This window comes from Diuraphis noxia, unplaced genomic scaffold, assembly GCF_037042655.1.
Source record: "Diuraphis noxia isolate RWA-SAM2 unplaced genomic scaffold, SU_Dnox_SAM2 contig0001, whole genome shotgun sequence".
Taxonomy (NCBI): Eukaryota; Metazoa; Arthropoda; class Insecta; order Hemiptera; family Aphididae; genus Diuraphis; species Diuraphis noxia.
Genome location: NW_028301711.1, coordinates 26,758,666 through 26,774,040, shown reverse-complemented (window position 1 = coordinate 26,774,040; position 15,375 = coordinate 26,758,666). Strand labels below are relative to the sequence as shown.

At 28.6% G+C, this 15,375-nt stretch overlaps 1 protein-coding gene across 2 annotated transcripts in view; it reads right to left on the bottom strand.

The window, feature by feature from the left end:
* mib1 (E3 ubiquitin-protein ligase mind bomb 1) overlaps positions 1-13,982 on the bottom strand; it is a 48,848-nt gene extending 34,866 nt beyond the window's left edge. The window contains exons 1-10 of one of the 2 annotated variants that reach the window (XM_015508345.2): positions 13,260-13,982; positions 12,996-13,137; positions 10,306-10,841; positions 10,028-10,204; positions 9,541-9,921; positions 9,291-9,438; positions 5,569-5,945; positions 5,279-5,479; positions 2,682-2,871; positions 2,312-2,603 (exon numbers count right to left, since the gene is read on the bottom strand). In XM_015508345.2, the coding sequence (XP_015363831.2) occupies positions 2,312-2,603; positions 2,682-2,871; positions 5,279-5,479; positions 5,569-5,945; positions 9,291-9,438; positions 9,541-9,921; positions 10,028-10,204; positions 10,306-10,841; positions 12,996-13,137; positions 13,260-13,340 (2,525 nt within the window). In that variant the 5' untranslated portion in view covers positions 13,341-13,982. Of the gene's footprint in view, positions 1-2,311; positions 2,872-5,278; positions 5,480-5,568; positions 5,946-9,290; positions 9,439-9,540; positions 9,922-10,027; positions 10,205-10,305; positions 10,842-12,995; positions 13,138-13,259 lie in introns of both variants that reach the window. The other variant, XM_015508344.2, reaches the window with a different exon arrangement.
* Positions 13,983-15,375: the final 1,393 nt, after the last annotated feature.

The window sequence follows — 15,375 nt, the reverse complement described above, 5'->3', positions numbered from 1 at the left end:
AATCTAACTCGGACACGTTAAATAACCTGCAGTATTATTTATTCTCAGGCGCTACAAAATCCCGTGACTTGATAGAAAAGATAAAAAATAATAGTTACATTTTTGTATCGTCGCGCACCACTCATAAAAATTACTTTTTTTTTCATTTCAAACTTGACTAGCATTCTAAACCAATAGTAATAATAAGCAATATGCGCAAATACGTGTTCATAAGTCGTAGCTAAAGTAAAAAACTTTAGTCGTATAAGGACCATAATAATAGTTTTAAATGACATGAAACGGAAACATATTTTTACAACTTAATATATGCGTTAAACTCTCGGCATACTGCGGTGTTAAATAGAAATTTTCGAAACTTCAAACATTAAATGCGTAAAAATTAATTTTTCATGAGTTCGCGTAGGCTCGTAGTCGCTGCGATCACGGCTGTTACCTATCAGTCGCCGCCAACGGTGCATCCAGAACGTAATCCATCTTGATGCGGCAATTACTCGTATAATTATTTCGTGTAAAAACATTCAGCTGATCGACTACTTCAAAAGGGAGTGATTGGAGTCGGCGCTTCCGTCCGTTACTGTAACAATCAGCATGCAATATCCAAGAGTCTTTTATACAGTTTTGTCTCGTTTCTTCACCACCGCTGGTCCTTGGTCCTCACTCCCACTATCCCAACCCTAACAATCCCGCAGTGATGAAGCACGATCGCATTGTATGTGCACCATGCCACCGTCAGCAAAAGCAAAACACACACGACTAACATATAATATCACGAGTCACGGCAACTAGGTATTTTACAATCCAGCACATTTAAATTGGCTTCCTAAAGTTTTATTTTCAAAAATATATCGGTTACCAAAATGTTGTTTATAATTTGAAGAAATAATAGAATAGTTGACGTCAGCTACACTTAAGATAACCAAATAAATTTAGCATAATTCTTAATTTTAACACATGGTTTACGATATCGTATTCGTATATTTTACTTCATTACATTGAAAGTTATAAATCTATTTTAGGTTATTTAGTAAATATGATATAAAGATTTCACAAGAAAAGAGAAATAATAACACAACAATAATTTAAAAATTAAAACACAAAAGATATTATAATATCTGAGCACATCGTTATGAAATATATATAATATAAATTAAAAATTAAAACACGGACAATATAAACTCTGTGCTTCGTTTTTATTTTTCATTAGTTAGTAAAATAAATTAGTATAATCCACTATTTTTCGAGGTCTATACTTATTAGCTAATATATAGATCATAATATAACATAATAGATCAATGATAATCTATTATTGTAGTAGACTACGACGGTTAAAACGATAAGACTAAATTCAATATAATATATATTTATGTATATAATAGTATAGGTATCAAGCGTTAGACTATATTTGAGTGCAAATTTCCAGGCTAGGTTAGGTTGAAGTTTTAAAAATAAACACATAATATGAGAACCCCTTGTTAAATAATAATAGTTTACAATTTCAGGAGCCAATTCAAGGGTCGACTTCAAATTTATCCAAAATTGGAAGCCAATTCAATAGTGGTCTTACAATCTATAATCTGTCACAGTCAAACTGTAATTGTTTATATGCTCTTCCTACCATCTTATTCACTCCTAATCCTATTCATATATAATATATACTCATCAAACGTATACCAAAATTAGTTGGTGAGGGGATGCTTAATAGTAAGTATAATATACTTATGATACTAGTGTAATTTAAAATTAATACTAATTAATTATTTAAATCATAATTTACCTGTTTTATATATAATTTACAATGCTAATAATAATAATTAAAAAAAAACCATTATTTTGAAATGTTTGAACAGCATAATATTTTGTTCATTACCTTAAGTCTGAATAGTAGACATTATGCATAGTAAAAATGACCAATTTATAGTAATTATTTTATCAACAACTTTAAAAGCAATCAATATTTTTTGTTAGTATGATAAATTTAATTTTCAAATTAAAAACATGTAATCAATTTTTCTACATTTAAACTTTTAATTTATAAGCTTGCGTTTAACCTGAATATTATGCACTAAAATATCCTTCATTTCTAAAAATTATCAGACTAAATTGCATTAATTAAATAAGAACTACCTGGGGTACTATACAGGAATTTAACTACTGCCATATTGCAAAATGTACAGAATTCATAGGTAAACATAAATTAAATTCAGTTTTTTAGGCTTTTACTCATCCTAATCTAAATTCTTACTATAGTAGTTAACAGTATATGTTTAGATAAGTAGGAGATGTATATTAAAATTTAGTATTTATCACTCACCCAGGATTGCCACGTAGTGCTGCATGCTGCAGTGGATTGAAACCATTAGTATTAACCACCATAAGATCAGCGGGTGGTGATCCAATAGCTGGAAATCCTGGTTCTGTATCAGGAGTTGTGACACCACTTTCACTTGTTTCTGTAGATTTTGAAGGTTCCTCAGAGGAAGAACATGCTGTGGCAGCAGAACAACCAGCAACACTATTTTCTTGACCACTCATTATTGACAATGTACTTTTTTCATTTTCCACTTTGGTTGTAACAGTATTTGCAACATTGTTATCTTTAGGTGCTAAAGAAGCATTGACAACTATACTGGACGTTGCTGTGTTTGAACTATTCATCAAGGTAGAACTCGTCATAGCCTGACCTGTAGTCGCTGATTTAGAAAATGAGCGGTCATAGGCACGTTCACATCCATTCAAAACACTGGCAGCCACAGCACTTGAAGGTACATTACTAGTGACAATGCTTCCACTTCCTCCTTCCAACAACATAGCTACAAGGTCATCGCGTCTCCGAGATATGGCATCGTGTAGTGGTGCGTCACCCTCGTTATCCTTTTAGCAAAACAGTTATAAACACTATTCATTAAAATATTATATTGTTATCTTGATTTAAACCTAATATACAATAATGATTTATAATTTTTCCATTATTATATATATATATACAATAAAAAGGATGGTACAACAAGATTTATGGTCTGTTCTTAATGGCCAACACAACATCAAGAATATTTTCTATATTTACATGGAACTTAGGTAATTATTTATGCTAAATTGTATACTGACAAATTTTAGAAAAAGAAGTATATAGTTGTCATACAATGAAATGGAAATGTATCACCTGAGAAAAATTTTTTTTAATAAATTGGGCTTAACAAATAAATACCAGGGCAAAAGGTAAATTGTATTTTGTCAAATATTTTGCAACTAAACTTTGCATCTCAGGGCCTAAAATTAAGATATTTTGCTACTGCACACCTAATACCACATCAAAATATTTTAAGATAATGAATATACTACATAATATTACTTCGTCAGTAGCGTACACACGGGGGGGGGGGGGGGGGGTCAGTCCCTTTTTTAACTTTTTAAATATACAAATAACTATATTATTAAAATGGTTAAAAATCGTTAAACAACAAATTTTGATAAATATATATACGTATCATTTTTAATATACCCCCACTCACCATTGAAAATATTTAAGTATGCCACTGCACTTCGTTGCATAATTGTTTTTGCCGTTTATTATTAGTTTTAATAAGTTGCAATCTAAGAAAATCTATAAAAGTCCTTGATACCTTATGGCTATATGACTAGGTTTATATAGGACTAAATTTATAAAAGCCAAAAAAAAGTACTGCACACTTTTAAATTTGCTACTGCACAATTTATATTTGCTACTGCACATAGTGTGTGCTACTGCACACAATTTTAGGTCCTGTTGCATCTTACTTTTTGATTATCCCTCACAATATCACATGAAAATTATTTCTTTGTTAATTTATTTCCTTGAATATGGCCAAAATTATGAAATTTTGAGAAACTGTTGCATTTTATTACTGATATAAATACAGCCGTGAATAGACAAAGATACCATACGATTAGGGTTTTTAATTTTATTCAAGGTGATATCCAATATATATTAAATAATCGTGATATGTAACAATTTATTGTTATTTTTATAATATACTTTGTATATTGCGGTTGATCTGCATGGCTAAAATATTTTATATTTTATACCGTAACAGTGTTTATATTGTAATTTGCAATTAATAAATTAATGACCAATGTAATTTTTAATCAACCAAAAATCTTTGTTTGTAGATGTTATATGGTGCATTCCTAGTGTGTCTAGACCTGTTTTAATGGAAAAAATTAATCATTATTAAATAATTTTCTATGGACAACTTTGGGTACATAATAAATTCATCAATTTAAATTTGATTATAAGTGATATGAAATAACATTTTTAACTTAATACCCACAATGTTGAGAATATATAGCAACAATATTTTGAATACAGAAAATTTGAATATTTTTTTATTAATCTTAAAAATCAACCTATCAATTTATAAACTTAAGTCAAAACCTATAATTTAAGTGTCAAACAAAATATACATGATGAATGACGATAATAATAATAATAATAACAAAATTAATAATAAAAATAATATTATCTTTTTTTGGTTACCCTTTGACGTAAAACTATAACATATTGGGGATAAGTAATTAGTGCAAATTCCATACAAAGTGTTGATCTTGTATAAAATTGGATTTTATAGCACTTGTTAATTATTATAGGACACAGATAAAAATAGCAAAGTGAGCTATAAATTTGTTTTATGCACGAGGGACTCCAAATATAAAATTGTATTATGTTATTTTATGTATATTTGAAGTATTTTAGATTTATAGTACAATTTTTCAATTTCTAGCGCTATTTTTTGATAATTTGCATAATATAAAGTTTTATTTTGTATTTTCATGATCTATTTTATAGTATGTGATTTTAAAAACATAAATAGTTAGTCATTTATTTTAATTATATTTTTTTATTTGAATCTATAGTTAAAGTAATAAGTACCCACATTTTTAATTATATTAAAATTTATTTTAAAATAGTCTGGCGAATTGATTTGTCGAACTGTAAGTAATTATAATTCCTTATCGTTTGTATTTGTAGTACTTATATATTTCAGCCCAGAATATTCTGTCATACATTTGTACACATTTTTATTTAATTTTCAATAGAATAAATTTAAATTTTTGCTATTTTCCAGATTTTTAGAACATATTATACTGCTTATTTTAAGATTTTTAAAGTCATATTAAAGTGTATATTTCAGTTAATTTTAGTACCATTAAATTCTAAAGCCCTGATAATAATCATTTTAGTTACTGAAACAAAAAATAATATAAACAGATTTGTTTAATATTAAAATTAATCAATAACAACCTGTAGGTTTGGCAAGCAGTTGAGGCGTAACAGAATGCGACATACATCAGCATACCCACGGTTAACAGCGATATGCAGAGGAGTCTGTCCTCGTTTATTACGTGCATTTATATCAGCATCATAAACAACACACAGCATATGCACCACTTGAGGCTGGTTACCAAACGCAGCATGATGAATAGCACGATCACCATCTCTATCCTACAAATATTCAAATACACTATGTTACAAGTTTTTGAGGAATATTTCATAGTTGCTAAAATGAATTAACAATAAAATAACTCTCGTACCTGAAATTCAACATTAGCACCAAACTCTCCGATTAATGCTCGACAAACATTGATATGACCATTTTGAGCAGCGGCCTGCAGAGATGTGTGCCCACTACTCACAAAGTTTGTAAATATCAACTCGTCATCTGTGGGTGGAGGAGTGTAATTACCGGACAAGGCAGCTAGTCTTGGTGTAAGAGCATAGCTGAGTGTCATTGGCTCTTCAGTTGACTGTAGCTTCATTAGACATAATTTCCTTAGTCTTTCCTTTTCCAAAACCTTACGACAGTTTTGGACATCACCATTAGCTGCTGACATCACCAGCTCACGTCCTAATACTTCCCTCTCACGAAATAATCTTAGTCGTTTATCATTTTGAGTTTCATCTCGAATCACTAATTGAAATATTAAATAACATATGAATAATATTAAAAAGTTAAATTTTGAGTTAGAATTTTTAATTTTAAAATAAAAATGGTGCTACTTAAAATCATAAGGAAAGCAAATTTATTTAGTTTGATATAAAATATTATTTAATAACTAATCAAAATTATTCAAAATAAATGTTAAGTTCCTAAATAAATAATCAATACTATTTAGTGATCCATCAATATGGAAAAATTGGTTTGAAATTAAATATCCACTAACCCAAATTTAACCTGACAAGCATCAAAGTAATGAAAATTGGTAATTTTAATATGTTACATATTATCTCCCACATCAACAATTTTTTATACCTATATCTATCTATAAATATCAAATTACTTTGAGTGATTCATTATCGCCTAGTCGGAGCCGAAGAAGCTATGAGTATGAAATTTGGACAGTAGTTTTGTTTAATGATTTGGACATCCACTATAAAAGGATTTTTCAGAATCCAACCCCTACAGAAGTTAAAATGATTTAAAGAGGTAAATCTATGAATACATAATGATTGTCCTATGTAATCCATCATCGCCTAGCTGGAAACACTGAAGATATGGGTATGAAATTGTGTCATTAAGTTCATTTATAATGCAAAAACCCACAAAGGATTTTTCAAAATTCAACCCATGCAGGGATCAAAGGGTAATATAAAAAAGGAAATTTGTTCATTTGATCAGTTTAATCTCTGGAACTATTAAATAGATTTTTTTACTAACAGAAAGCTACACAATCACATGATTCTATAGGCTATAGCTATATTTTATCTTGATAAGTGCCTCTTAATTTCTTTATTGAAAATTTAAGATTTTTTATGGAAACAATAAATATAATAATAATAACATTAAATATATTTTTGTTTAGTATATGGTTGCTTTGGTTATACAATTTAGTATAGATGAATAAAAACTTAACAATATGTTATTAGGTACCAATTTTAAAAACTGAATCACCATTACAAAGTTAAAAATGCTATAAAATATTATGATTAAATATAATTTTTAGTCCTGTATTTTAAATGACTATGTTAAAGATCTTTTATGGAGATTAAGATAGGGTAAATCCACAAGAATTTATCACAGTAAGTTTTGATTATGACTAGTCGGGTATAAACTACAAATTAAACAAACCTTTTGTATCATATGGTCTGTACTTTTAACGGGCAAAGAAGTGCACGGGGATCAAATAGTTTATCATAAAATTTGTTAATATATTATATAAGACAATTATATACAAATACAAATATATACAAATTATGTACAGTTAATGGTTAAGAAAACTAGAAAAAAATTATTTATAATATAATATATCATTATATATTTATATATTTACATATAATATGATTATTTTTATTTTTTATTATTTTTTTAAATCAATTAATTAATAAATTATATTTAAATTTAAAAAACTTTTACGCATTATAATCTCTTGAAGATAAGCTTGACTGGGGGGTGAGTAAATTAGTTTACGATGGTCCATTTCCAGTTCGCAATTTATGTACAAATTGATGCTGGGTCACATGAACATTAAATTTTATTTAACTATTAAAAATTAAATTAACCATTAATTTTTTATTCAACCCAGTGGAATATGAGTATTATGCTCTATCTATCTAGAGAGCTCAATCCTCTCGCCATCTCAAAGTCTTAATTCTCCCCCCCCCCCCTCCATCTGGTGGAAAACTTTAAGGTACAGTAGAACCTTATTAATCCGGACTAATAGGGTTGTTTGATTTAATGAAAGTCAAGATTAAACAAAATAACCAAGAAACATGTCCCTATTATTGATATATTAATATTAAATTAAACTAATAATTGCAACATAACATTAGATCCAGCAAAAACATTACATATCAATGTAATGTATATAATAATAATAGATAGAATTATTATACAGGTGTCCCAAAGAGATCTGACATTCTGACAAATGAAATAACTTTTGCTCTAATCAATATTTTTAAAAAATTTCTTTTAAATATAAGCCATAGACACTTGCGCTACATTTTTTATTTTTTATTTTTTAATACTGAAAATAAAAAACTTAAAAATTGATAAAAATTTTTTTCGAAAAATTCAATATAGCAAATTTGTAAATCTGATTTTTAGAAAAATTTATATGGTAAAAACACTTATTTAAGTCAAATGACTGATTTTTTACAATTTTTTTAAATATCAATATTTTCGTTAAGTAAATTACGATCTAGTTTATGTTAAAAACATTTTAATTTCAAATAATATAAAGTTTTTTAAAAATATTTCATAAGAAAATTTTTAAATAGGTGCATGTTAAAATATAATTATTTTTTTTATTGCATTTATTTTAATAATATGTGATGTATAAACTATAAATTACTATAATTAACTATAATTTACTTAGCAAAAATATTGATATTTAAAAAAATTGTAAAAAATCAGCCATTTGACTTAAATAAGTGTTTTTACCATATACATTTTTCTAAAAATCGAATTTACAAATTGGCTATATTGAATATTTCGAAAAAAAATTTTATCAATTTTTAAGTTTTTTATTTTCAGTATTAAAAAATAAAAAATGTATTCTAAAAATGTAGCGCAAGTGTCTATGAATTATATTTAAAAGAAATTTTTTTAAAATATTGATTAGAACAAAAGTTATTTCATTTGTCAAATCTCTGTGGGATACCCTGTATAATTAGGCACACTTTCATTAACTGGTTTGAAAAAACTGCTAGTCTTTTGTTGTCTTTCTTTCGCATTATTTCTCGTATTAATAATTTCCGTAGATGCCTCAATGTTTGTAACATGCAGATATGTTTTTATAGTTGATAACTTCAACTTATTAAAGAACAATATTTGGATGGTCTTTAATTTCACCAAGTTTAGCTTAAACTTGATACTATCGTCTACTTCATCTTGTTCATATATTCATCTGTTTCAGAGTTTTCTGCAGCGATGAGGATTTCAGAAATCTCTTCTTGTGTAAAAATGTGATACCTAATATGTTTATTTTAGTCTACGGCATATACTGCATATTTTTCGTAATATTATACAACTGTTTAGATTAAGCAAAGTCCGGACTACTGGGGTCTGGATTAATGAGGTTCTACTGAATATACAATGAAGCGGCTGCACAGTTTTAGTCGCCACTAAGTTAGGCTATGGCACTGGATAGAATATCGTTGCAAAATAATTGTGCAGTTAATATAATGAAACACCCATATTTTAATATACTATTCATGTATTATTTTTATGGTTTCATTTTGATAATTTGATTATGTACCATACATCTTTAATTCAAAAACTCTATCATCAATTTTATACATGTACACACACACAAACCTTCACTGACTGATCCCATGATTCCATTATTATGTGTATTTAGTAGAGTAACTGCTCGTGGGTTATATGTCCACGATGTGTTGCATACAACTATCTTGAGATCACCATCATCATAAACTTGTTGCACGTAACCAATTTCACCCAAAGTCTAGAAAATAAAATAATTATTTTGTATTATATTAAATGTAAATTAATATTATAATAAGATAATATATGCAGCAGAGTATTAAAGCACATTTAAACATCATACCATAGACATGGCATCAGCCCATTCGCCATGACCTTTTTGCAATCGGCGCACAAATTCCAAATCGTTAGAAATCCTTACAGTTGATCCTACTTTGATAACATATGCATCATGTGATGAACTTGCAGCTGAATTAGAACTACCTGCCACTGGATTATCACTAAGTCCACCAACTTTTGTAAGTACAGCTGCATTAAATGTCCACCTATTGCCACTTGGATACAGAACAACAATGTCATGATCTTCATCAATACCAACCACCGATCCAATAGAAGCACTTTCTCTAACTCCGCCTCCCAAACATTCTTCATACATGCCTTCTGTCCAACCTCCATGATCTTGTTGCATAGCTCTTACAACATCTAATTCCAGATCAACTCTTACCTAATAAATACAATTTATTTTAAATATTTTTTATATTGCAGATTATATTACACATTACCAACAATAAAATACAAAAAAAAACGAAATGTGAAAAAAATATTCTTACCCGATCACCAATCTCTAGCTGTTGGTATTGTAGTTGGTTATGTAAATGATTTAAACTTAGTACTCCTTGGTTATGCTGGTCATTCCACTGTTGGTGCTGATGTTGGCCTAACAATGGCAGGTGGTCTCTGTACACGGTTGTAAATCCTTTAGATGGAGACACACATTTCAAGTCAGACTAAGGCAAAAAATTGTGAAATGTTAACACACATTAAAATATTATTTACAAAAAAAAAAAATACAATTTTATATTATTTCATTAACTAAAAAATTACAAACCATTCCTTCAAATCCGACCCGGTACAAATTTTTGACACACCCAGCTGTGTTACCATTTACATCCCATTGGACATAAGCGGCTGAACGAACACTGCCTGTCGTAGCAGACCAGTCTTGAATTTCACACACTTTTCCACGTTTAACGTTTGTCGGCGAGACAGCATTATTCAAACCTCTCTGATTAACAGATCCTCCATCCTGATCATCCCATTGCCAGTCAACACCACGTACAACGCGTGAACCAGGGAAAATACCACGCAATGTTATTTTCTTAGATTTTTTTCTTTGATCTAATATAATTGGATTTTCACCTAGACCACGGGGGTCTTTTAGTAATTCTCTTGGTACAGGTTGTTGAATCAATATAAACCTATGTCGAACATTGTGTTTGTCACTATGATAACACATAAAACACAAATCGACAGAACTATCACTTGCAACTTCATTGCCTGGACAGCTCATGCATTTCCAACGATGTCCGATGATAGGTGTCTGTTTACACGCATTACACACAACCCCTTCATGCTTGGAGTGTCCTATGAAAAAAAGAAATTTAAACTCTAAATATTTTTGATGCAAAAAAATAATGAAACAAACATTTTTTCTTCAAAATTGGGTTTTTAAATATATATATATATCAACGACCAAGATATTTTTATACATTAATAATAATAGCCTAAAATGTACTTCATTTTCTACCTAAATTATTCAAATTAAATAAGAGGTATTTTTTAATGATATTATGAGTTCAAATATGAATAAAATTGGATATTTAAACAAACAATAAAAATTTAGTTAAATGACTAAAAATTACTTTGGGAGTGATGAACAAGTGTTAATCATACTTAGACAATTAAAGAAACTATAGATATTATTTTAGTATTTTAATTTATGAATTAAAACATTTAATCAGAACTATTAAATTCAAAAGATACTGAAAGAGTAATCTAGCTATAAAATAAGATATACAGTTATTTAATTTGATTTATCACACCTAAACATAGTGTTAAAAATAAATAAAAAATTAAACATTTATATTATAATATTTTAAAATAAGTATTAATAAGCTTGATTTAAAATAGGCCTATCATGCTATCTAAAAAATAATTTTTATTTTAGATAATAAATTAGAACCTTGATTAACCTTATCTTGATTATCTGTGATTAACCATGCTCTCCCTTCCAAAAATTTAAAAATAAGTATGTACTATAGATATTGTATATTATTTAATTATAATCAAACATTTTATATTGCATAATATCATCATTGATAATATGTATACAATATTGACAAAGGTATTAATGATATTTTTGACGATAACAATATGATTGTAAACATTATTGAACATACATTGATTATTATAAATTAGTTCCGACAAAATTTAATAATGAGTGCTAAACGAAAACGCATTGTTTTTTCTCTAGAGCAGAGGTATTCAAACATTTTCAGCACGCGGCTCCTTTGGGTGTTCACAATATGTTTACGGCTCCCAAATTATTATGAAAAAATTGAAACAACACACGGATACAATATGGGAGATATGTTATATGGGTGATAATAACAGTGACTTTAGTACTAGAAATAAAATTTCAAATGTTCGAATCGTAAGGTGTGTCGTTTTCATTTCAATAATGATTGCAGATAATATTTATAATAATTATACAGGACCTAGGTATGATGTGGCTTTGACGCGGCTCCCTTTGCAAACTCTCGCAATACCCCTGGGAGCCGCGACGCACAGTTTGAATACCTCTGCTCTAGAGAAAAGTGTTGATTATTAACCAGGATGTAGCTAACAACAGCCCGATTCTTTTTCTGAGAGCGATAATAACAAGTTTTGAAAATATATAGACAAGCCAAGCAATGGAAGAAGTTGATGACCTCCTGAACAAAGGAACAGCAAGCAGGAACATTTTGACTTCACGTGGGATTATTGGTTTTAAAAATAATAAGAAGTGAAGTAATAAAATTATTTCAAACCAAAAAAAAAACTAGGATTGATAAATTCATATTTTAACTTGTTATATATAATATTATAGTTAAGAGATATAATATAACATTATTGCATGTATTTCTAATTATAATTTAATTTAATATTTAAAAATTTCATTATTATAAAAAGTTTTGATTAACCATGATTTTCATTTATTTTCTCCCAAGCCCAACCATTACTTCAGAAAATCGGGGTTCTACTGTATCACTGTGTATAGGTATAATGAATTATAATTTACAATACTATATTATAAATTCACAACCTTAATTATTTCTAATGTATTCATTTCTAAAATAGCAGCTATAACAATCAAGTAAAAAAAAAATAATGGAACAAAACCCAACTGAATCATTAAATAACTTTTCTAAAACTAAAAACTGTTATAGTACCTTCAAATAACTAACTATTCATTTAAAAGCAAGTGTTTTTTTTTTTAAATTAAATTATATTAATTTTACTTTATTATTTAAAAATTACAATTAAATAAATAAATGATTATTATTAATTAAGTACTTTAAATTCACACATATGTCCTCATTGTATTTAATACAATTTACAACTTTTTTACCAACATCAAATTAATTATTACCAAGTAAATTTAATTTGACTGAATACAAATACAATTAAATAAAAACACTTAACTATTAACATTTATAATGAATATTTGAAATCTAAAATGTTTTAAAAATATTTTACCAGTTGGTCCACTGTCATAAACACGCAAATCATATTGACCGGAACATCTATAGTTAGCCGCTATTCCATTATCCCAAACAACGACAACCTCTTCGTGAGACTCAAAACTCCTAACTGTTCCTAAAAAACCTTCTCCTCCATCCTAAAATAAACAATACATAAATAATGTTTAATTATAAACATTTGTTGTTTCTGTCACCCAACCATATGACAATATTTTAATTAAATTGCATGCAAACTAGCAACAATTTTATTTGAAATTACCTGCTTGTTCCATTTCCAGCTAGGACCACGTATGACACGGGATCCTACAAGATGCAATAATGTAGGGCACACCACTGACATCGCACAAGTCAAAATCAGACACCACCTTGAATATCTTAATTATTCGCAACCACCTAAGCAACCATATTGCCTTACTAATGTACTTCAGGGCTGAACAGAACGTTCAAAGTGTTTCTAAGAACGAGTGATGAAAATTGATAGACTGTAACACCAAACAGTGTAGATTTTATACTATAGAAGAATGAAATCGACGTCGTTGAGCGAACGCCTGTCGCCGCTTAAAATTGCAATGATTGTCGCCGCCCGATCGATGGATAAACAACGTCAGGTCGAGAAAAACACACATACACACACGCTGACGCACACACACCCACGGACAAAACAAAAACGTATCTTGAGTTGAGTCGGACGCGCACGGACGCGTTATAGGTAACTCAAAACTATTGACTACGACGCATTCACAACCAACCAACCAACATTATTAGCCATTAGGATACAAATATTGTATAAATTATTATAATATTAATAATAATATACTGTTGTTTGTTGCTATTTGAACACAACACACACGGCGGAATAGTATCACAACACCATTCACGTTATCAGTGTACACCATAGCAGTTATGCACTTATGCACAACAGATGGTCGTCGGCGATGATACACAATCCAGCAGCAGCTTAGATCATAAATCTAAGCCGTCCAGACGACGTCTCCCAAAGTGATGAGATTAAAAAATAAAATTTCCACAACAAATAGTTTATAACTGCCAACTTAGAAAAGTAAAAATCCCACTAATCTATTCGCAATTGTAACACCTTCCAGCTTAATAACAAAAAGATAAGATAACTTGTCCTAATGGCTAATACTCCTAATTCAAATTGTTATATTTATTTTCCAATCGAAATTCAAATATTATGTATATGTTAGTCCAGTCTCCAGTACTCCAGTGTTGGGTAGTTGAGTAGTAAATTAGGATACTAGTAATCTGTTGTCGTACACTCGTACGTACATAATTTCATGAAAATTATTTTCAAGTAAAGAAAATGCAATGGCTGGTAGCGTTTTAATGTTTTATGGTTTTGATAATATGCCTAGAAGGAAGTGCAATGAACGTGGAAATGATGGGTGCCCGGTTTCTTACCTCACCCTATTCATGTTTTTTAAATTATCATGTAGCACATATTCTTATAATACTTATACCTTTTGTATAGATTGTATATTCTCTAATGCAAATTAAAAATATGCATTTTAGGTACAAAATCTTTGTCCTTTTATTAATGCATAAATATTTTTATAAAACATAAGAAAATTATAATATTATTTTTCTGATAGATGTGTTATAATATGTACTGATAAATTATAAAACTTATAAGTTATAATTTTTAAACAGCTATTATGATTTTATTTTTATTTCGTATTCAGTGTCGTTCCATCAGTCAACCACTGTATGCCCGTTTTATGTATTCATGTTCAATATTACTAATGTAGAATTTAATTTTGTACATATTTTTATTTGCTATACTTTTTTACTGTAGTATATTTATAAATAGATTGCTCGTAAAAATGACGATAAATTTATTGGAAATAAAATTTTTTTATTGTAACTAGAAAGTAACATAGTTATTCTTCTATTTGAAAAGACGAAAGCAACATTGAACATAGGTAATTACTTTTTAAAAGTAATTTACCCAACACTAGCTGCATATTACAAATTTACAATGTTAAATAATTATAAAAAAAAAAATAACATTATTCAGTTATTTGGACTTTAAATACGCAGTATAAAACTTGTTTAGCTTGAGCATAAACCTGGAAACTTCTAAAAGGCGTTAAAAAGTACCTAACAAATATACCTGACAAATTACTTCTGTTCTAAGTGATCAAACCAATATACTATTTTTTATTTTTATATAGGTACAGTATATGCCACTTAATAGAACTATTTTGGGACCACGGTGAAAAGTGTCAATCAACCGATTGTTTCTAATAAGCAATTGGTTTGTTTAGTACTATAACAAAAAAATGATAAATATATTTAACTAATAGGTACATATTATGTATTGTTTTAAAAAAAATATACAATGGATTATCTAT